The 20,988-nt window shown below is 65.0% G+C and overlaps 1 protein-coding gene across 1 annotated transcript; it reads right to left on the bottom strand.

Annotated features, from left to right (window-relative positions):
• Positions 1-549: 549 nt before the first annotated feature.
• On the bottom strand, positions 550-18,938 carry TRAF2 (TNF receptor associated factor 2). The gene is made up of 11 exons (XM_037036564.1): positions 18,877-18,938; positions 12,003-12,218; positions 11,733-11,811; positions 11,440-11,538; positions 7,050-7,211; positions 6,120-6,194; positions 4,637-4,714; positions 2,721-3,035; positions 2,191-2,368; positions 1,704-1,852; positions 550-1,232 (listed from the first exon to the last, which is right to left on the bottom strand). The coding sequence occupies exons 2-11, from the start codon at positions 12,188-12,190 to the stop codon at positions 1,014-1,016; spliced, it is 1,542 nt and encodes a 513-aa protein (XP_036892459.1). The 5' UTR covers positions 12,191-12,218; positions 18,877-18,938; the 3' UTR covers positions 550-1,013.
• Positions 18,939-20,988: the final 2,050 nt, after the last annotated feature.

Below are 20,988 nucleotides of genomic sequence, written 5' to 3'. Positions count from 1 at the left end.
TGACGAGAGAGTGTGCGGACGGTCCCAGGCCGTGGGTTCTCACCGCCGCACCTGGGCAGCCCGGGCTGGCCTCAGACCTGAGCACAAGGACAGGCCCCTGTCTTCGCCCCATGGGCAGAGGCCCTAACCCAAGCCTACTGAGCTCCACCTGTGGCTGGTCCAGCCCAGGGGCCTGGGCTGTTGAAGAGACAGCTGGTAGGTACAGCGAAGTCCTGCTCTTCTCTGTGCAGGGAAGCAGGGTTGGGAGCAATGCCGCTGAGAGATCCCCAAGCTCGAACGAGGCGGTGGGCCACTCTCCCAGAGCTGGGGTCCCCGCACAGAGGGTGGGGCAGGCGCAGAACAGGAAGCCCTCTGGGAAGCCAAGGGAGGAGCCAGCCAGCAAAAACCGTTCCAGAAGAAACGTCAGCTTCGCGAGGCCCATAGCTGTGAGCTGGGGTGTCAGGAAACACAGGGCTGCCCGAGAGCTGGAGACGCAGGCAGGGGCTGTGGAGGCCAGGAAGGAGCCCCTCAAGGGACCCCGTGACTAAGGCTGGAGCCGAGGGACACCACTTACCACACAGGGTCAACGGTTTAATAAGGACCTTGCCGTGGCCTGACGGCCCAGCCTTCCCGTCTCTCAGGGGCCTGACTATGCGCCCCACGCGTGCCGCAGGCGCAGCTGATGGACGCTCTAAGGACACGGGCCACTGCCCTGCTCGCCGGCCAGGCCAGGCTGCAGCGGTAGGCCCCCTTGGAGCCACACCAGGCCCAAGGCTGTCCCTGCTCCCCAGGGGGGAAGGGTGAGACCAGGCACCAGGGGTCCTCCCTTTGCGGCCCCCTGCCCTCTGCTCACCTCGCCTGGCCGTTCCCGCTGCAGAGAGCTCCCGGGCCCACAGGATGACCCAGCCTCGACCTGGGCTGGGCACCCTCCGCGGAGCTGGCTCCTGCCTGACGGGACGTGCGCTTGGCTCCTGCCCACCACGGCAGCTCCTCACCGAGCCGCTGGCCAGGCTGCCTGGCCCCCGTGGAGGCGGCTAGAGCCCCGTCAAGTCCACGATGGCCTTGATGAAGACGGCGTCGTCCCGCACGTAGGAACCCCTGGCCTCCATCTTGGAGACGGGGCAGAAGAGGGGGCAGCCGCTGGCAATGTTCATGTCGCTGACGGGCCTCTGGAAGGAGGACGAGGTCACATCGGGTTTGAAGGCATCAATCACGTGCTCTCGGTTGTCCTGGTCAAGCAGCATCAGGGTCACCTGGGAGGACAGTGCCGGGGGGGCCACATGAGCCTGCCTGCCCCCTGCCCCTTGGTGACTCGTTCTGACAGTTCTGTCAGAGTCACAGGCCCCGAAGCCAAGCCCTGTGCTACCAACCACACCCACAGGGTGTTTCCTTGGTGACACCCACGCACCCAGGCCACACTCCTTTCAGAAGCCACCCGGCTCTGCTCTGACCTCATCCCTGACCCCCAGCTCCTCGACCCACTGCGGGCTCTGGGTTTCAAGGGGGAGGACGCAGCCCCAGCCCAAGTGTGAGCTGCGCCCCTGCCTCTGACACAGGTTCTCCAAGGTGGCACTTCTCACTGCTGGGTCTGGTGGCCATGAAGCCCATGGCCCACAGAGCACTCGATGGCAGTCCCCAGGGCCAGAACCGGAGCACCAGTCCCAACACCCTGGCTAGCGCTCGACCCCCCCAGCCCCTCTGGCCTCCTGGGACGGTTTGAGCACCTTCTGGTTGAAGGGCCAGCGCAGGAGAGCGTCGTTGGGGCCCTTCATCACCACGAAGAAGAGCGACAGGTGTGTGCCCCGCCCTGTGCCGTCCCCATTCAGGTACAAACGCAGACACATCTTGTAGCCATACCTGCTGGTGTAGAAGGCTGGGGTGGGGGGTGGGGAAATGAGACGGGGGTGGGAAGCGGCCGGGCGCGCGCTAGGCTCCACCATTGTGATCCTCTGAGCAACAGGCGGAGAGCGGCCTCCTCCCCTCCCTCTGCCCACTGCCCACCAGGAGACCCACGAGCGGGGGGTGGGAAGGGGCATGAGCGTGGCCTGGAGCCCAGGCTGGAGCAGAGGCAGGCCCACGTGGGAACAGGCCCGCCTCGGGGATGCCTGCCCAACGCAGGTGCCCCTCCTGGTGGCCCTGCTGAGATGGGGAGCCCCTCTGTGCAGGGAGCAGAACACGGCAGCCACTCGGGCACAGGTTGCAGAACAGCACCTGGGGAGAAGATGGCAGGGACTCGGCCGGCCACGGCCTCCTGGCGCTTCCTGGCGAAGTCCGAGATTTTCCAGATAAACACCCCATCGAAGGTGGACGCCTCCACCTCATGGACCTTCTGCTCCAGGTCTGCCATTGCCAGGTCCTTCAGGCCAATGCTCCTTTCCAGCTGCTGGACCTGGGGGCCGGGGAGCCCCGTGAGGATGCAGGGCTGGAGCCTCTCCCACTCTGCTTCACGAAGACCATCTTCCACTGCATGGCTGCCCCCTTCCTCCCGGTTTCCTGAACCTCCCTGGGCCAGCCTCTCTCGGGTCCCCACCCCCCCAAGCCCTCGGCCTGAGGGTTCAAAGGCTGTTCTAACAAGAGAGTGAGGCACACACCCCACAGCCCCCCCTGCCACCCCCTCAGGCCGGCCCCGTGGTGAGCACGGCTCAGGCTGGGGCTCTGTGCAGAGGCAGAGAGCGGCCCGTGCTAGAGGTCAGAGCTGTCCCCCCAGTCCCGGCCCCACAGCGCTCCAGCCGGGCACCAACCTTGCTGCTCAGGGCTTCGATCCGGTCCCGGTCCAGCCGGTGCTGCCGGGCGCAGGCCTCGGCAGTCATGGCCACCCTCTCCACCTCCCGGTTCAAGACGCAGACGATGTTCTCAAAGGTGGCCGTCTTCCTCTCCAGGGCCTCGCACCTGCGCAGGAGCTCCGAGGCCGCAGGGAGCCCCGGGCCCAGCACGCTGGCCTCCTGGCCGCCCCCCTGGCTCTGGGACGGGGGCCTGGCCTCCACGACGCGCAGCAGCATGGCCAGGTGCTCGCGGAGCCACTGGCCCTCATGCTCCTGCTGCTCCTCGCCCTCCACCTGCGGTCCAGACAGGGAGGCTCGTCCTCACACCTGCGCACAGCGCAGGCCCGGCCACACAGCCTCCGGGGCGCACGTGCCCAGTGGGGGGCGGCGATGCACACCAGGCTCTGCCGCCTCGTCTGCCTGCCCGCGTTTCCTCTGTCACTGCCGGAAGTCAGCCGTGTTTCAGAACCACACACCCTCCTGCTGGCTCGCCGGCTCATGCTCAGGGTACCAGGGAAAGCACAGCACAGAGGGGCTCCCGGCGCTGGAGGGGACCGTCCCCACTGCACTGGCCTGACTCTGCAGCCACGGCCCGCCACCCTCCACAGCGGGCTTCAGAGCGGCTGGCGCTCTCACAAAATCAGAAGTAGAAACAACGAATGTGCATGTGAGGTGCCCCCGCCCCAGGGAGTGGACCCCACGGTGCCTAGACAGGAGACCCCAGGCGTCCCAGGGGTCTCCTGGGATGAGCTGCAGGGGCCGCTGTGCACACCACACAGGAGAAAGCCAGCTGGTGCTGTTCGATCTCCCAGGGCCGGATCGAACCAACAAGGTCTCCACAGCCTGCAGCTTGGCTGGGGCCAGACCTGTGGCGTGTCCACTCTCACCCCCGGGACGCCCGGGTCTCTGTGCCAGGGAGCCAGCTCAGAGCAGGAGTGGCCTGCCTGAGCGCCCCCAGGCAACGGGAGCAGACAGACTGAGGGGCAGAGGCAGGACTATCCCCACACTGTTCTTGGGGACACAAGAGCCAGCCTCGGCTGGCGTGGCTCAGAGGACTGAGCGCCGGCCTGGGAACCAAAGGGTCGCCGGTTCGGTACCCAGTCAGGGCACAGGCCTGGGTTGCAGGCCAGGTTCCCAGTGGGGGCCACATGAGAGGAAACCACACACTGATGTTCCTTTCTCTCTCCCCTTCTCTGTAAAAATGAGTAAATAAAATATTTTAAAATAAACAACAAAAAAAAAGAACTAAGGACTGAACACCCGAGACCAGGGTAGGTCAGAGCCCCACAGGACTACCACCACCAGAGACGCTGCCTGGGCCCCACCCCTCAGGGGCGGGCAAGGGGTGCTGGGCTGGGCCCGGGGACAGAGAGCTGCCCGGGAGGGTGGAGCCACCCAGGAACCAGGGAGGGCGGAGCAGAGAGGGTCAAGCCCTGCGGTGGGAGGGGTCAGGGTACTGGAGGACAGCCAGGCCAGTAACCACAGCAGGCGGACAAGGTCCCAGCAGCCAGGGCCAAGGTCACACGGGAAGGGCCACGCAGGCCACGGAGGTGAGCTGGGCAGGCAAGACCCCGCCAAAGTGGCAGGTGAACCAAGGTGCTGGTTCTGGATGGGGTGCAGGACTGGTGTGTGGCAGGGATCTGAGATGCCCACTGGGTGGCAGGGAGGTGAGGGACGCTGGGCACTTCCAGCAGGTGGGGGTAGTCAGGGTCGGGCCGTGAGGACGAGGGGAGCACTGGGAGGAGAATGGGTGGAGCAGCCAAGGGCCCTGCTGCAGAGCACAGGCAGTGGGCAGGTGGGAGCGAACAGGTAGCTAGGGACCACTGCTGAAAACCCGGCTCAGGAGGGGGCGCGTGGCGCAGGAGAAGGGGACCCCCAAGAGCACTCGGACTTACCACTGCGGGGCAGCCGACGTCGCGGAACCGGCAGGGCACCAGGCACCCACGGCCGCACTCCCTGACGTGCTCCTGAAACTAGGGGGGCGAGGCGTCACCAAAGCCGCATCTCTCTGCAGGGTGGAGTGCACGCAGGTGCACACCCACCCACCCAGGTGCACACCTGTGCAGACGCAGTCACACACACTTGCATGCTCATGGTGGCCACACCCAGGTGGCGGCAGCCTGGGCCCCAACACCTCAGAACACACACAGAGACCCCTCCCCTCCGCACCATCTCCACGCAGCGGGTTGGAGTGCCCCGACGCTGGGGTGCGAGCCTGTTTCCCAGGGAACTGGGTACGAGGAGGGGCCGGCCTGGCCAGGGGGCAGACACCTGCTCTGACCCACTGAGGCACTGACCCAGAGCAGCGCTGAGACCCCCGGAGCAGAACAGGGAGGCCAGGACACACTGACGCTCCCACACGTGGAGTGGCCGCAGGACACCTAGCAGTGGTCCCCACCAGGGACCTGGACCGTGAGAACAGCCGGTCCCGGAAACAGGGACACGGCTGAGCCTGAGTCAGAAGCAGCCAGAGCAGCAGAGACCTCGAACCGCGCTCCCAGCCAACCACCTGCAGGCGGAGCAACAGGGCAAAGGGCCTCGCCTCCGGACGGAGCCCCTCTGAGAAGAAACGGGCAGAGGTGCCGGGCCGAACTCGGGTGTGAGGGGCACCGGGGCCTGGAGGCAAAGTCGCGCTCACCGTGCTCGTGTCTGAGACACGCCAACCGAAGCCGCCCCTGGAAACCATCTTCCCGCCACACAGGCCTGAGGCCGGACGGGCATCCGGGGCAGGCGGAGCCCGCCTCACCGGCCCCCGTGGGCCCCACGCCACCCTGCACCCCCGACCTCAGCGAGCCCCTGTGCTAGCTCTCAGTCGGAGCCCCGTGGCTGCTTTGCACACTACAGCCTCTCTCTGAAAGAGTGACCCCAACACTCAAGAGCAACAGGGGACCGAGGAGCCGACTGACGGGTGGTCGGGCAGCACGGACGGTCGGGGCTGTGAGCCGGGCAGTGCCCGCAGGCCGGACCGCGCAGCGAGCCCTGTGTTACCACCCCGCCCTCCCACCATGAGGGACAAAGGGTTTCCGAGGTGGAAACCTCACCTGCCGAGGCAGTGCGGACCCACGGCGGGGTTCCTCTCCCACAGCCAAGGACGCCCGCTGCCTGTCCCGAACACAGGCTTCGGGACAGAGCGGTGGAGGCGGGGAGGTGGCTGCCACACCCCGGGGTCCCAGGAACAGCCGCAGCCGCACTGCGCTCAGCTGCTGCCCAGGCTGGCTGTTTCCATCACCAAAGACGTAACAGAAGAGGGTGGCACGGGCGGCCCCGCCTGGGCTGCCGCGTCCCCCTGGTGCCAGGACGTGACCCCCCCGGCACAGGCCCCTCACGGCCCAGGCTCATGCCACCCACTGGCCTCAGAGGCGCCAGGGCACAACTCACTCTCTCGCGTGGGATCTTCTTCTTGCCACAGCCGTCACACGTCAGGGGGAACTTGGGGCAGGTCTCGTGGTGGGCCTTCAAAGGAAGCAGTTCGGAGTGTCAGGGGGGACATGGGGGGGACGGGGGGCACGCGGACGCAGAGACCAGGCCTGGCACCTGACCACAGGGCGGGTCCTCGGCTCCACAGGGCTCGCAGTTTCCCAAGACTCCCCCTCAAAGACCAGACACTGGGGGCCCCACAGGCCCCGCGGGAGCCTCGGGGCCGGCAGCACCTCCTCTCGCCAGCAGCCGCCAGGGCAGCACAGTGCGGAGCAAGACCGTCTGCAGCCCTGACCGAGACAGGACCACGTGTCAGGGCGGGGAGGAGACGGCCGCGCTGGCCGAGGGGGACTGGCGGGACTTTCTGGCGATGGACCGACCAGCTGCAACACCTGAGACCCTGCCGAGGCTGCAAGCGCCTGGCGTCCACCCGACAGGCTGGCCCAGACCAGCCTCCAGAGCTAAGATTTTACAGGAAGGGGGACAGAGTGACACATGAAGCGCACTCGGGGGGGCACTCAGCCAGCACAGACTGGCCGGCCTCTTCTACGAACAAACGCAAGGGAAAAGCTCCCACAGGGAGCTGCTGAGGGCCAAGAAGCCGTGCAACCCGATCAGAAGTGCAGTCCACGGCCACCAGGCAAAGTGACAAGGAGTCACTGTCCCGTCTGGGCGTGGCGGCGGCGGAGTTCTGGATGGGACGGAGTGACCCCTGGGACCCACCCGGTCATCCCGGCACAGGGACACCGACACAGCCGCGGCCCACGCTGCCCTCCTGTGTGAGTGCGCTTTCCTGAAGTGCAGCGGCCCCTCCCGACAAGGGGGCCAGGCCCTCACACCCGACCTCCGCAGCGACACGGCCCCACCGCAGACGCCCTGGCCCGCCCTCACCTTCACGTCGGCCCCGCAGCAGGGGGCCCTGCAGTGCCGGCAGGTGTGGCTCCTCTCGGGGCACTCCTGCTCAGCGTGCCGCTCCTTCTCGCCGAGGCGCACCAGGCCTCGGCACGCCGGGCACTCGGTCAGCTGGAAGGGGCAGTGTCCTTCGTGGCAGCTCTGGCAACACAGGAGCACGGTGTCTACAGAGCCCCTGGGACACCACAGTGGCCACACTACTCGCATCCTGCCGATCACCACCCAGCCGTGACTCCCCATTGGTCAACCCCACAGTGCCAGCGAGGGCCAACACGCCAGGCGCCGAGAACCAAAACCCTCCAACACCTCCGCTCCGGGCCAGAGGCCAGGACCCACTCCAGCTGACAGCACCCCGCCCAAGCCACCCCAAGTGCGTTGCTCCCTGTGCTGACCACGGGGCACAGAGGGGACCGCTCCAGGTGACGTTCACGGACGTTGGCCAGACAGTGAAGGGGGGCACAGGCAGAACGGGGGACAGGTGCAGGAAGGCAGGAGCAGAGAGGGGCAGCCGAGACCCAGTGGGCGACACAGGGACAGGCTGGCCGGGGGCCAGGCAGCCAGCAGAGAGGGCAGAGGCGTGACCAGGGCCAACGGCTGTGAGAAGGGGCCGCGGGGTCCCCTCTCGTGACAGGCTACAGGGGTTAGGAGAGGAGGGTCCTGCGAGCAACCAAGGAGAAGCCAGGGCAGTGCGGAAGAAAGACACAGTGTAGGGGCTGACTCAGGCCTCGGGGCCAGGAATCCAAAGGGGACCCAGTCCAGCCTCAGGTCGCTGCTTCACTACTAACGAGCTGACAGGGAGACCCTGAGGGCTCTGAGGGACCTGGGGCGGCCACGTGGACCAGGGGAAGGTGAGGAAGGGCAGGACCAGGGCACATGCCAAGGGCCCGAAGCCTCGGAGGCGGCAGGGAGAACAGGCCAGTCTGGGCCCCTGACCAGCTCCCCCCGGGTGCTAGGCTGAGCAGCCAGACAGAGACTGCGGGTGACTCCGGGGAAGGGTCTGCTGTGATGGGGGCAGAGAGGGCGGCGAGAGGCGGGGGCGCGAGAAACACTTGTGCCTGTGTTTCTGTCATTGTGATAAAACCCACAACATAACAGCAACTGTCCCCACCCCAGCTCAGGGCACGGCTCAGCAGCCTTAGGGCCAGTCACCCTGCCGTGCAGCCGCCACTGCCACCACTGTCCTCTCCAGGACGGCCTGTCTTCCCACACAGACACTCGGTCCCCCCCCCCCCAGCCCCGGCCCCACCGTGGACTCCCTGTCTCTGCCGGTCTGCCTCCCTCCTGCAGGGACCGCGTGTCAGCGGGACCTCGCAGGACTGTCCTCTGTGTCTGGCTTCTTCACCAAGAGGATACGCCGCCGTGTGCCATGGGGGGTGACGTGGAGAAAAGGAATCTGCCGGGGACGGAGGGCCCTGCAGAGGGTCCCCCCACAAGCAAGGGCAGCTCAGGGGACCCTGGGGAGCAGGGTCACTGTGACCCTGAGAGGCACAAGGCGAGCCCCAAATGTGCTGCTCCCCAGCCCCGAGGATGGGCACCGACACTTGGGCCGCGTCTCCACCTGGGAGGTGCTCAGCGCTCGTCATTCAGGAGCGAGAAGTGACAGGTGAACGCCAGGCCTGCAGGTGGGTCCAGGGGCTTTAGACGTGGAGTCAGGGGTGTCCACGTCTCCTCTCAGAGCCTCCCTGGTGGCCCCTCGGCAGCCGGACAGACCGGAGGACGCAGGCAGCCCGGGACGGATGGACAGACGGGGTAGCAGCTCGAGGGGAGACTTGACTCCTTGTGCCCCTCCTCCAGGCTCAGCCCCTGAGGAACCTCCCACACCCAGAGGGCACTGCGGCCTCCTGTGCGTGGGTCCCCCCTGCACGGTGAGCCCCGAGGGCCGGACCAGGCCGGAGCCACACTGAGCACAAGGCAGTCGCTCCAGCTGACCCCACGGGCCTCAGTGAAGACCAGGGCACGGCAGCCGGTCAGGGCGTGAGGCCCCTGGAGGGTGCGCCCTGAGCAGGACACGCTGCATGAGCTGCACTCGGACTGAAGCCCCTGGAGAGTGCAGGCACCTACCTGGCAGGGGTGCGAGGCCACACCAGCCAGGCGGATCACACCTGCCTGCCTGCCCCCAGGTCCGAGTCTGGAGCAGCGACACTGCCCCGCCTGTGCCCAGAGCAGGCTCCAACAGCTCCCCACCCCCAGGAGGCCTTCGGAGAATTCCAACGAGGTGGGGAAGCACAGAGCAGAGAGGAGCACCTGGCCCCGCCGCCCCCTGCCCTGCGGCCCCCTCCCTCCAGAGCAGCTGGCCAAGGTCAGCCCCGGGAGGCGCCCAGCAGGCAGTCCAGGAGCCCTTCCCTGAGCTCTGGGAAGACACTGGACATGCCGCAAAGGCAGAGCGCTCCAAGGCATGGCAGGGTCTCCTCCACCTTTCCACGCTGTCACCCGCGTGCGCCCCAGCATGAGCACCTGCAACGCCACCCCAGTGCTGAGCAGCCCCGAGCTGGGCCGCCAGCTCAGACGTGATGGCGGGCTCTAGCTTGGTGGGGTGGGGGGCACCTGTGCCCGGAGGCCTGTGGTGCTGACAGGCGGGGGAGGTTCGATCGACACGTCCAAGGCCAAGGCCGGCGTGTCCTAGAGCAGCCGTACCTCCCACGTGACCGCACCAGCTCTCAGGGACTTTCCAGAGCTCAGGGCAGCCAGGGACTTCCCAGCCTGCGTGCCTGCCGGCCACAGCAGGAGCCGAGGGCTGGCTGCCGTCCCTGGCCTCAGCTGGAGGCCCAGGGAGCCACTGCCTGCACCGCAGGCCTGGAGGTGGCAGAAACCACAGAAGTCAGGAATAGGGGTCAGTCCACCTGTCCCCGGGGGCCCCTCAGCTCCCTCAGAAGGCATACAGTGCCCCACATGGCCCACCCCACCCAGGGGAGACCCGACCTCACGGCTCCTCTGAACGGCAGTGACAGCTGCAGGTCCAGACCCAGCAGCGTCCCCTGTCTCTGCAGGTGCAGCACGGTGGCCTCTGGGCGGCCGGGCCTCCACCCACGGGGCAGAGGTCGCTGCTCCCAGGAGGGGCAAACAGGGAGTGGGGAGCCCAGAGGGGCTTCGGTCACAGGCCCTGGCGACTCCTTGTCCACCCCCAGGAGGCTCCTCCCAGAGAGGCCCGCTGCTTCTCCGGCAGAACACAGAACACAGTCGAGCAGCCCAAGACCACCCAGTCCAGCGGTCCAGAGGGCAAGAGCAGCGCGTGTGGCTGAAACAGGCAGGGAGAAGCCCCCAGGGTTCCAGGATCCCCACACAGACCCAACACCCCTCCCCACTGTCCCCAGCCCTGCTGGCTCAGCCCCAGGCCTACTCGATGCTGGGTTGCCCTGGCGGGAGCTCACCTAACCATGGGAGAACCTGGCTTCACCACCCAGTTCCCTGGCCTTGCCACCAGAAGACCCCAGCCTGTCACTCTGCACCACTGCCACAACCCCTCCCCCACCCCCTCCCCCTGGCCACCACCACTGTGCTTCCAGTCTCTGAGTTGGCTCTTCCAGGGACCCCCTGGACCCCTCCTCCTGGGTGCGGCTCATCTCGCCAAGCACAGTGCCTTCGGGCCCATCCGCACTCCAGCTGGGTCAGGGTCCCCTTCCTTTTCCTGGCCTCATGACGGTCCGAGTCTGAACTCGCCACGTCTCCTCTGTCCCTCTGTCAGTGGGAGGGTGCATGGCCACTGCGAACCTTGTGTGCAAGTGACTGCCCGAGACATTATGGCAATGAGCACTCATTAAGAAGAAGGTGACAGATGACTGGACATGCTCTGGCACCTCTGGGCCTCCAAGCTGCATGGCTGGTGGCCAGATGCCCATCACACAGAAGCCCCAAGTGCCAATGCAGGGACACAAGCCACCTGGCCTGGCAGAGAGACAGGCCACGGAGAACCCTTGCGCACAAGCCCCTGCCTGCCCTGGGCCAGGTGCCTGTGTGTGACCCCAGGCAGCCTGTGCAGGTGACTTGTACAACAGCCGATGTCAGCACAACTGAAACCAGAAAAGCCGAAAAGCCTCACCTGCAGACCTGACAGAGAAGCCCACCCCCCACCCCCCGAGCCAGGAGGCTGGTTTCCTGCACAGATGGGACCCGCTGCAGCGGCTTGTGGGAGGGATGCGCCCTGCCACCCCTCCCCATGACAGGGGCTGCACCCGGTCCACGGGCCAGGAGACTGAGGCCACGCCGCGGGGGGTTCTGTGGAGCGGGTCTGTGCTCCGCGCGGCTGGGTCTCAGCAGGTGTGTTACCAGTGCCAGTGGGCCCGCCCCCAGTTGTCGGAGAGGCAGACCCGGGAGGCGCCGTGCTCAGGAAGGGCCTCCCTCCCAGGGGCCGTGCCCCCCAGAAAGGCGCTACCTCGTACTCCTTGAGGGTCCCCTTCCAGGTGCAGCCCTCGCTGGGGCAGACGGCCGGCAGGCTCTCCACCTCCCTGCGGGCGGCGTTGTCTGGGAAAGCCTGCGGAGAGAGCGGCCGAGCCGTGAAGCCTCCACCGGCCCTGTACAGCCCAGTCCTCTGCACTCAACCCGCCCGAAACGGACGCCATGCAGCGCTGGGTCATCTCCAGCTGCTGGAGTTTCACCCACCCCGGTGTTAAAGGAAAGGCAAAATGCTTTCTGGTCAGCGTTTCAGCCACGAGACCTTCCACGTACCGAGCTGCTCTCCAAAATCGAAACGCCCTCTTCGTACACACCCTCGTGCACACAGGCGGCGCAGTTCCGGGGCCCGGAGCTGGGGGGAGACGCTGCGTGAGACAGCGGCGAGCAGCCCACTGGCCCACACCGCCCCGGGGGCCGGCCAGCTCCTCGGACGGCCAAGCCCCCGCAAGCAAGGTGCTCCGCTCCCAGGTGCAGCCCGCTCGCTGTGCCAGCAGCCGGTGGCAGAGGGCCCTCGCACCGCACACCGCGCCCACCACGCCGTACCTGAGAATGCTGCTCAGGCAGAGGGAGCAGTAGCGGTGGCCACACTGTGCCTGGAAGGGCCTGCGCAGCACGTTCTTGCAGGCAGAGCACAGGTACTTGTCCTCCAGCTTGGTCCCCAGGACGGTCTTGGCGAAGCCAAACTGCAGCGCATCCAGGGTGCTGGGAGGGCTCATACTGGCTGCAGCCATGGGGGCCGCGCCCTGGGACCACCGAGCCCTGAGGAGGAACAGAGTGCGTCACAGCCGTCCTGCGAGGCACCCGACTCCACTGTGACCCTCGGGGGAAAACGCCCCGGCCTGGTGGTCAGGGCTCTGGGTCCTCAGGCTGACCGGTGGCCAAGAACCCAAGAAGCAGGACTTGAGTGCTCTGGGAAGCCTGGGAAACAGTCCAGCCCTGCTTCCATCACCACACTGAAAGCAGGGTCCAGCCACAGAGGCAACCAGCCCCCAGCACCCGCTGGCACCCACACGCCCACCCTCTCCTCGACGTCACCCAGCCTGCATCTGAGCATGGAGGATGCCACCTCCCTGCTGACACTGCCCAGTAGCCCCTGAATGCGAAGCACTGTTCCCTCCAGGACACTCGAGACCCAGGCAGACCACCAGCCTCTGCGCACACGGAAGGGCTCTCCTTCCCACACCCAGAAACACTCTCGAGTCTGCCTGTGGTTGGGGCCGGAGCCTGCGACTTTCCAGTCAGGAGGCTGTGAGACGAGGCCCCTACCAGGAGGAGACAGGGTCTGCTCAGAGCAGCAGTGACGCTCAGAGGTCTGCCTGCTGTCTTACGTTGGCCTGACTCCACAGGACACAGCGGTAGGCAGGGGGCACTCTGTGTCTCTGGGGTGGGCCCTGGCCCTGGGGAAGCCTCACACCCGAAGGCCCTGCATGGCTCACAACAGTCTCCCAGCCTGCAGAGACCCCTGGCACCAAACAGACGCTGTGCCCAGAGCCACTCCACACAAGGGCACACTTGTCACTTGTTCGCAGTGCACGTGCTCTCTAAACACAGGGCCACCCTGGACCCTGGTCAACCCTCCCACCCGTCCCACGACCAGACGGCCCACCCTCTCTGGCCTGCACGACACAGATGCAGAACGAGAGACAGCCCCGTGGCCCACTGCAACCGGCCCCATGTGCCGCACGTCCTGTCCCACTTTTTCCTGGTCACGCTACCAAATGGATTCCATGAAGCGCTCGTGGTTTAAGGAGACAGCTTCAGCTACATCAGATACAGGGATTAGAGTGTCACTGAGAAGAGAAGGGGCCACGTGCTTTCGGTCGAAACTCTACTTTGTACCTGCTGTGACAAACATGCAGGAACGGAACATGGAGCGCGAAGGACTCTCTGGTCACGGTGCACTCCCCACAGGCGACAGGCCAGTGCGGGAGGCAGGCTGCGTGCTGAGCGCCGGGGGAGGGCGACGCCGCTCTTTTAAACTCTGGCTCCGCCGCTTGAGCGGCCTGTGGCCTCTGGCAGACCGGGCCCTGCCCTCCGCATCTGCACTCGGCAGGGCCCAACTCTCGGCGGACTGGCCACACCTTAGGTGGCAGGTGGCACCGGTGTCATAGCTCCATCAACTGTCTCCTGTCAGACACACAATCAGTGTCCCTTTCGACTGGCAGAAACAGGAAACAGCCCCAACACACGGCGGGACCTCAGCCCGGTCCCAGTGCCCCTTCTCGGTGGGCACAGCCACCAACACACAGGAGAGGAGGGAGGGGTCCCAGCTCACGGCACCAGGGCACCACCCGCAGGCAGGACGGGTGTGGGGTGCCTGTGCGCATCCTGGGGGTGCTCAAGCCCTCAACATTCCGTTCAAACCTCACCTATCAGTGTGTTTCAACTTTCCAGAAACATCACAGAAGCGGCACAAGGACAAAGCAGCCCGCGCGTACCTGCCCAAACCCCAGAACAAAACCTGCGTGTTGCTGGCCCGTCTGAACCTCCCTCCAGCAAAAGCCACACCAGCCCGGGCTCCCTGGCAGACCCCGCAAGGCGAGCCCAGGAAGGGGTCCCGCCCTTGGGGCAGCAGCCTGGGGGCCAGGTGTCCTGAGCACTCCAACCCAGAACCAAAACGTCCTGCTTGTTCCTTCAGCTTCCACGTTACCTTCCGACGCAGACTTTCAGGTGAGTTGGTTAAAAACGAGACCTAGGGCCCTGGCTGGTGTAGTTCAGTGGATTGAGCATGGGCCTGCGAACCACACGATCATGGTTCGATTCCCAGTCAGGGCACATGCCTGGGTTGCAGGCCAGTTCCCATCAGGGGACTCACAAGAGGCAACCACACACTGATATTTCTCTCCTTCTCACCTTCCCTTCCTCTCTAAAGGTAAACAAATAAAATCTTTAAAAAATAAATAAAAATGAGACCCAGGAAACCTGTCCATTCACAGAGCTCCCATTCGGTCCCCCCCTTCCCCAAAACACGCACCTGAGGCGAGTGTGCTAACTCCCCGTGACAGCCTGTCCCTTTGTTAAAAGGCATTTTTCCCACCTACAAGGCTGTGTTTACGGAGGAACTTTGGTTCCATGTGTCAAGGTCAGGCAGTGTCGCCCCGTGGTGAGGAGCCTGGGACGGCAGTGACCCTGGAGGTGCAGTGTGCGGTGTGTCAGATGCTTGTTTGGTCTGGCACAGAGCCCCCAAACCCATGGGACCGCTGAGAGTGTGGGGGGACAAAGCAGCACCGTCTGTCATTCCCAAGCCCCTTTGGACACCAGCCACCCCGAGTCCTGGGGTGGGGGGACCTGCAGACTGACTTCACCGCCAGTNTAAACAAATAAAATCTTTAAAAAATAAATAAAAATGAGACCCAGGAAACCTGTCCATTCACAGAGCTCCCATTCGGTCCCCCCCTTCCCCAAAACACGCACCTGAGGCGAGTGTGCTAACTCCCCGTGACAGCCTGTCCCTTTGTTAAAAGGCATTTTTCCCACCTACAAGGCTGTGTTTACGGAGGAACTTTGGTTCCATGTGTCAAGGTCAGGCAGTGTCGCCCCGTGGTGAGGAGCCCGGGACGGCGGTGACCCTGGAGGTGCAGTGTGCGGTGTGTCAGATGCTCGTTTGGTCTGGCACAGAGCCCCCAAACCCATGGGACCGCTGAGAGTGTGGGGGGACAAAGCAGCACCGTCTGTCATTCCCAAGCCCCTTTGGACACCAGCCACCCCGAGTCCTGGGGTGGGGGGACCTGCAGACTGACTTCACCACCAGCGGCCATGCGCTGACCAGTCCTGCTTTGTGACCGAGCCCCTGTAAAAGCCCCACGGGACTGCGCTCAGGGGACGCACCCCGGGGCTGGCAGCACGGCAGCTGGAGAGGACAGGGGGCTCCCTGCCCGGCCCCCACACCTCCCCCCGGTGGCCACCCCTCACTGTGTGACCACTGCGCCTGCCTGGCCGCCCAAGACCAGGGATGACCCGCAAGAACAAGCCGTGCTGGCGCAATGGCCAGTGCTGCCCAGACCCGTGTCCCATCAGACACGCAGCACAGGCTGGGGGGGCGGCGCCGCACTGCCATCCCACCTGGGCCCCAGCACTTCCGAAGGGCCAGCGGAAACCTCGCAGACTCGCTGTCCCCCCTGACAGCAGCCTCTGCTGTGCACAGTGCTGGGCTTCCGCAGCAGGGCTCCCTCGGCTCTGCCCGGGTCAGCTGGGCCCTGCGACAAGCCTACCTTAGGGACACTCACGAAGCTTACCACCCCCCCCACAGCCTCAGTGTGAGGCCCTCACAAGGAAACGCACATTCAACCCCTAACTTTGCACTGAGGCCATCTGTTCTCACGCCAGCATTACGCCAAGCAGGCAACAGGCATACGCCCTACACCCAACAACCATCCACTCCAGAGTGCACGTGGCCGGCAGGCCTCCGAGCCCGGCAGCCAAGGCCCCATTCCCCAAGGCACCAACACACTTCCTCTCTCCTGTTAAATGCTGGGGCTGCCAACAGGGGAGGGTAGCTCATCACCACGCAATAATTCTGTCCCATCTCACGTGACCCAATGACCACCCTGCTCCTCTCATCTGTCTCCCTGTCCCTGAGTGTGGGAGTGTAGGGCTGGCACACACCCCCTTCAGTTGCCGTGGCCAAATTCTTACAGACCACACATTTCTCATCCGCCCCCTCCAGCGTGCCCACAAACCCAGTGGCTCTCCCCTCTACCAGCTGCGGGGCCCTGACCCCATCCGTGGTGACCAGGCTCACGGCTGCAGCTTCTCCAGGCCCTACTGGCCACCAGAGGGGCCTGAACACGCAGCTGGACCTCTAGCTCCTCCCCAGGACATCCCCAACTCCACCCTGCCAGCCGGAGGGTCTCTGCTCATGTGGAGGGCTCCACTAAGACCCTCACTGACTGTCCCCTCTAGGAGGCACGCACCAGGAGGCAGGGCCAGGAGGGTGAGGAGAAGGGACCCAGGCCAGTGCAGCGGGTACATGAGCGACTCCCTGCTGCTCCCCAGGCTCCCAGCCCTGTGCACCCACCAACCTGGCCCAAAGCAGGGCCCCATGCTCCTGGGACCCTCGCCAGCCATTCCTGCTAGCTGAGTCACCCTTCCGCGCCCCCTCCTACCCCGACTGTGTATTCCCTGGTCTAATCACTACCAGTCCTCGAGACCACCCAAGTAAATGCCACCTCCACCCCTGCCGGGCCCTGCAGAGGACTCGGTCTGGGCCCCACTCCTGACTGAAGCTGGACACATCTCAGCTCTCTGGGACAGCTTCTGCTGAGCCTGCCTCAGCGTGCCCAGGCTCGGTCCCTGGGCAGTGACGTGCCCTCCCTGTGGACATTCTGCCCAGCCCAGGGGGAGGATGGGGCACCCTGAGCAAGCATGGACTCGAGGGCAGACAGAAGCTGCGCCTGCTCTCAGCATAATCGTGGGACCTCTGTGTACACTTTTCTGGATTTTCCTCCCTGGACCTTCCTGCACTTCCCTGTTCACTCGTGGAAACCCACCTGTGGGCCACACCCAGTCAGTACACCCTGGTGGAGGATGGGTGGGAGGCTGGCACTCCCATGGGGGGGGGGAAGGGGGGCAAACCTGACACTCAGAACTCACGGTGGAAAGGCCTTGTTCTTCCTCGAGAAAGTGCTTTTTCTAGCAAAAGTAGTCGCTGTAAATCCTGTGCCCTAGTCCCCAGCCACTGTCAAAACAACATATTCCTTCGGGTCCCCAGAGGAATGACATTCAGGTTTATTTCCCCAGTAAGTTTAGAAACTCCTAGAGAGAGAGGTCAGGCCGACAGCCCCTCCCCCACATCACCGCAGCAGACAGAGGCCGGCCCGTGGCCTTCCCTGTCCACCCACCACTGGCTCTAATGTCCCAGCTCCAGCTGGGATCACACATGATGCTGGGGAGACAGGTGTCACTTGCTCATGGAGTCGACAGGGCCCCGTGGCGCAACACAGCCTCAGGTGGCAGAGGTCTGGGCGCAGGGGGACACAGGAAGGGCTGTCCCAGGAAAAAGGACCAGCAGGCACACAGCAGAGGCCCATGAGAGCCTGTGGGCGCTGCAGCCTGGGGTCTCCGTGGGGCCCAGGGCTGGGCCTAGAGAGCAGCGGCTCCGGCGTGTGAGGACACTGCCAGCTGCTGATTCGAGGAGAAGGCTCTAGGGAAAGCAGCCGGCAGGATGTGCTAGTTTGAAATTCCAACTCAAGCAACAGTAGATGTTGTGATAGGTAAATTGTACTGCAATAAAGCTGTTTAAACCAACACTCAAGCAACAATTCCAGGTTGGCTGGAACCTCCCCCTACCACTAAATACTGCGGCTCTCCACTGTGACAAGCTGCCCCTGGGCACCTTGCTGTGGGCTGGGAGTCAGGGCCCGCACGGCCTGGCTCTGCGAGACTCGCGCCGAGTGCCTGCTCTGGTGAGCAGCTGTCCTAAGGGCCTTCACTGTCACCGTCGAGGACGGCCCCACTCTGTGACCCAAGAGCCTCCCCCGACTCCAGGCTCCATCTCTCTGGCAGCTGCCTCCACGCCGGATCCCGGCAGGAGGCCCGTGTTCCAGCCAATTCCATGTCCTCACCAGCCACCTCCACCCGCGTGGGCCGCGCCCCGCCCCCTGGCGCTCCCGTGCGAGAGGGAACCGGTGCGCCATCCCAGGGAGCGCGCCAGGTTCGGAGGCCCGAAGAGACTTCCCGGCCTCCGCTCAGACTTCCCCGGCCGGGGGCGGGCTGCGGGCAGACCCGAGCACCCCGACCGCCACCCTGACATGAGCGGACGGAGGAACGCTTCCACGAACAGCAGAATGAATGGGAGGCTGGGACCCGCGGCGAGGGCGCGGGTGCCGGGGCAGGGACAGGAAGCGGAGTTTGGGGGCAGGTGGGTGGGAGGACGGCGGGGCCGGGGGCTAGGCCGCGGGGGGCAGCAAAGGGACAAGGGCGGGCCGGGAGGCCCGAGCGCTGCCCCGAGGTGCGGGGACTGGTCCACACCCCGACAGGTCGGGAGGCCCCTCCGCGGGCAGGAGGAAGGGACCAGGTAGGGGCAGGTGAGCCGGCCGCTGAGGCCGAGGAAGGAAGCGGTGAGACGCCCACAGGCCGCAGACGCCCAGGGCAGCGACGCTGGGGAAGAGGCTGTGCGGTGAGCCCAGGCCCTGACCCTGCATCGTGATCCGGCGTTGTCGACTCCGCGCTGGGACCCCGCGGTGGGGACCCCCGGCAGGGCGCCCGCGGGCGTTCGCGAACTTTCCTGCGCCGGCCCCGCGCCGACTTTGTTTCCGGTTCCCGCGCCTCGAAAAATCCCCTCGGGCCCGCGCAGCGCGCGGCGGCGGCGGCGGCGGCGGCCCAGCCTCCCTTCCCGGCCTCCCAGCGTTGCTCGCCCCCGCCCAGACCGCGACCCCCGAACCCCGACCCCGACGACGACTCAGGCCGCCCGACTCACCAACGGTCGCCGAGCGCCTAGAACTGCGCTCCCGCCGCGCCGATGCCACCGCTGCCGCCGCCGCCGAGGATCCACCCCCGAGCCCTCCTGATGGACTGACACAGGAGCCTACCAGAGCACCGAGGGAGCCGCAGCGGGCTCCGATTGGCCAGATTTCTCCCCCGCCCCTCCGCCTCTGCCGTCTTTTGACGGACTGACAAAATAGCCTACCAGAAGCACGCAAGGAGCCGCAGCGGGAGCCGATTGGTTGGAGATGTCGTGACCACTACCTCATTCATTCACCTCTCGGGTTTCCCAAGCGGAGCCCGCGGGTCTCGGGGTCCGTGGAGCTTCGAGCGCCGCGAGAGGATGTGACTCCTGCAGCAAACCCCTCTCTGCTCCTCACCTCTGGGGAACCTGGCCGGTGTCCACGAAGGGTCACGCCCAGGCCGAGGGCACCGCGGTGGCGCCTTCCCCGCCCTGCCCCCCCTCCCCCCAGCTTGAGTTAGGTTTGTAAGAAAAAAGGACGAAAAGGCCCCGCTCCCTTCCAGAGTATGAAGGCGACGGGGTCTCCTCTGGGGAAGTGTTCTGGAACTGGATAGTGGTGACGGTCACCCGATATTACAGATGTGCCAATGACACAATTGTATAGTTTAAATGCAGAATTTTATGTTATGTGAATTTTACCACCAACAAAAAAATGCACAGCCTACGGCCCCCAGACACACAGAAATGTGGACTACAAATAGAAACATCTGGAAACAAGGCAGTGGTCTGGGCCAGAAAGAAAGGCGGGGCAGCGCCGGGAGGGCAAAGTGCTGACCCCAACTAAGTGCGCAGGAGCTGTGCCCAGTCTGTTTCGTGCCAAGGGAGCGTCGGGACCGAACTGGTGATGTCTCGTTTGGGAAAGCGCGGGCCTTTCTAACTAGCTGGCAAACAGCATCTCGTCTCGTACCAGTGACGGGAGAGCGGGAATTCGCTCTTCACTGCAGAAAAGGGAGCAGAAAAGCTCGGGGAGACGAGGATCCTCACGCCGAGTCCCACAGCACAGCTGGCACCCCCGCTGCCAGGGATCATCTGAGCAACTGCCGGAGGATGGAATACGCGGAAGAACGGGCTTTGACGTTCTCTGCCGTGAACAGTCCACGTGGGGGCGGAAGTGCTCGCATCGTGCTGCCTAAGACCACCTGGTTGGCCGTTGGAATTCCCCCACCCCAAACGCCGCGTCCCTGGGAAACTGCAGCAGCCAAGCCGCCCTGCCTCCCATACGAGCTCCGGACTGGAGGCTGAGTGGGCCAGAAGCCGCGGTGGAAACCTCCCACCTGCAGCCGCGCGGCCGGGCGCGGTCTCAGGTGTGGGGAAAGTTTCTCCTCCCCATCTCTGGGAGCCCAGCAGCAGCTCAGCAGGAAATCGTCCTTCTTGCAAAGAAGAGGTTCAGTTGCAGCACCTGCTTCCTTCCGGGTAAAAGTTAGGAAGCCACCCGCCTGACTTCTGCAGTGAGTTCCGTCCAGGGTGTCACTTCTCCGGGTCAGGGACGCAGCAGAAGCCTTGCCTGCCCCATGTCCAGAGATTTCGTGAGCCAGGTCTCCCCCGCCGGGAAGGCAGCCAGCCGCCTGTGGACTAGCCAGCACTTCTGGCGTGAAAACACTTTTGCTCGTTGTAAATGCTGCTGCTTTTACAGCATTTTCATGCACGCACTTTTTAAAAAAAATCTGACCCTGACAACAGGCTTGCACAGAGGGAGGAGGAGCCTTGGTGGCATGGCCCTGACCGGAAAGTAGCCGACCTACCCCCTCCAGTCAGCTGGGAGGGAGTGACACCTCCGTCCTGGCAGCCGGGAAAGGGGTGACTCACTCTGGTCTTTGGGCAGTTCAGGGGATTCCCAGTCAGGTTCCTTCCTGCCAAAAAGAAAGCAAAACTCAGTCTGCAGAGACAGCTACAACTGGGGAGGGGCCAGGAGGCACCTGGGACAGGCGGGAGGCAACCAGGGCTGGGGGCTTGGGAAAGAGAGGGTGCAGGCCTGGAGCAGCTGCCCCGGGCTTCAGCACCCCTCCCAGAGAGAAGCGTGGGCCTGGCTGCAGATCAAGGGCAAGGCCATGTGGCCACCTGCCCTCTGCCCTCTGGCCAACCAGG

Source organism: Sturnira hondurensis, unplaced genomic scaffold (genome assembly GCF_014824575.4).
Source record: "Sturnira hondurensis isolate 20B ecotype Veracruz unplaced genomic scaffold, ASM1482457v3 Scaffold0022908, whole genome shotgun sequence".
Lineage (NCBI taxonomy): Eukaryota > Metazoa > Chordata > Mammalia > Chiroptera > Phyllostomidae > Sturnira > Sturnira hondurensis.
Note: the sequence above shows the minus strand (reverse complement) of the source record. Positions and strands in the feature narration are given on the sequence as shown.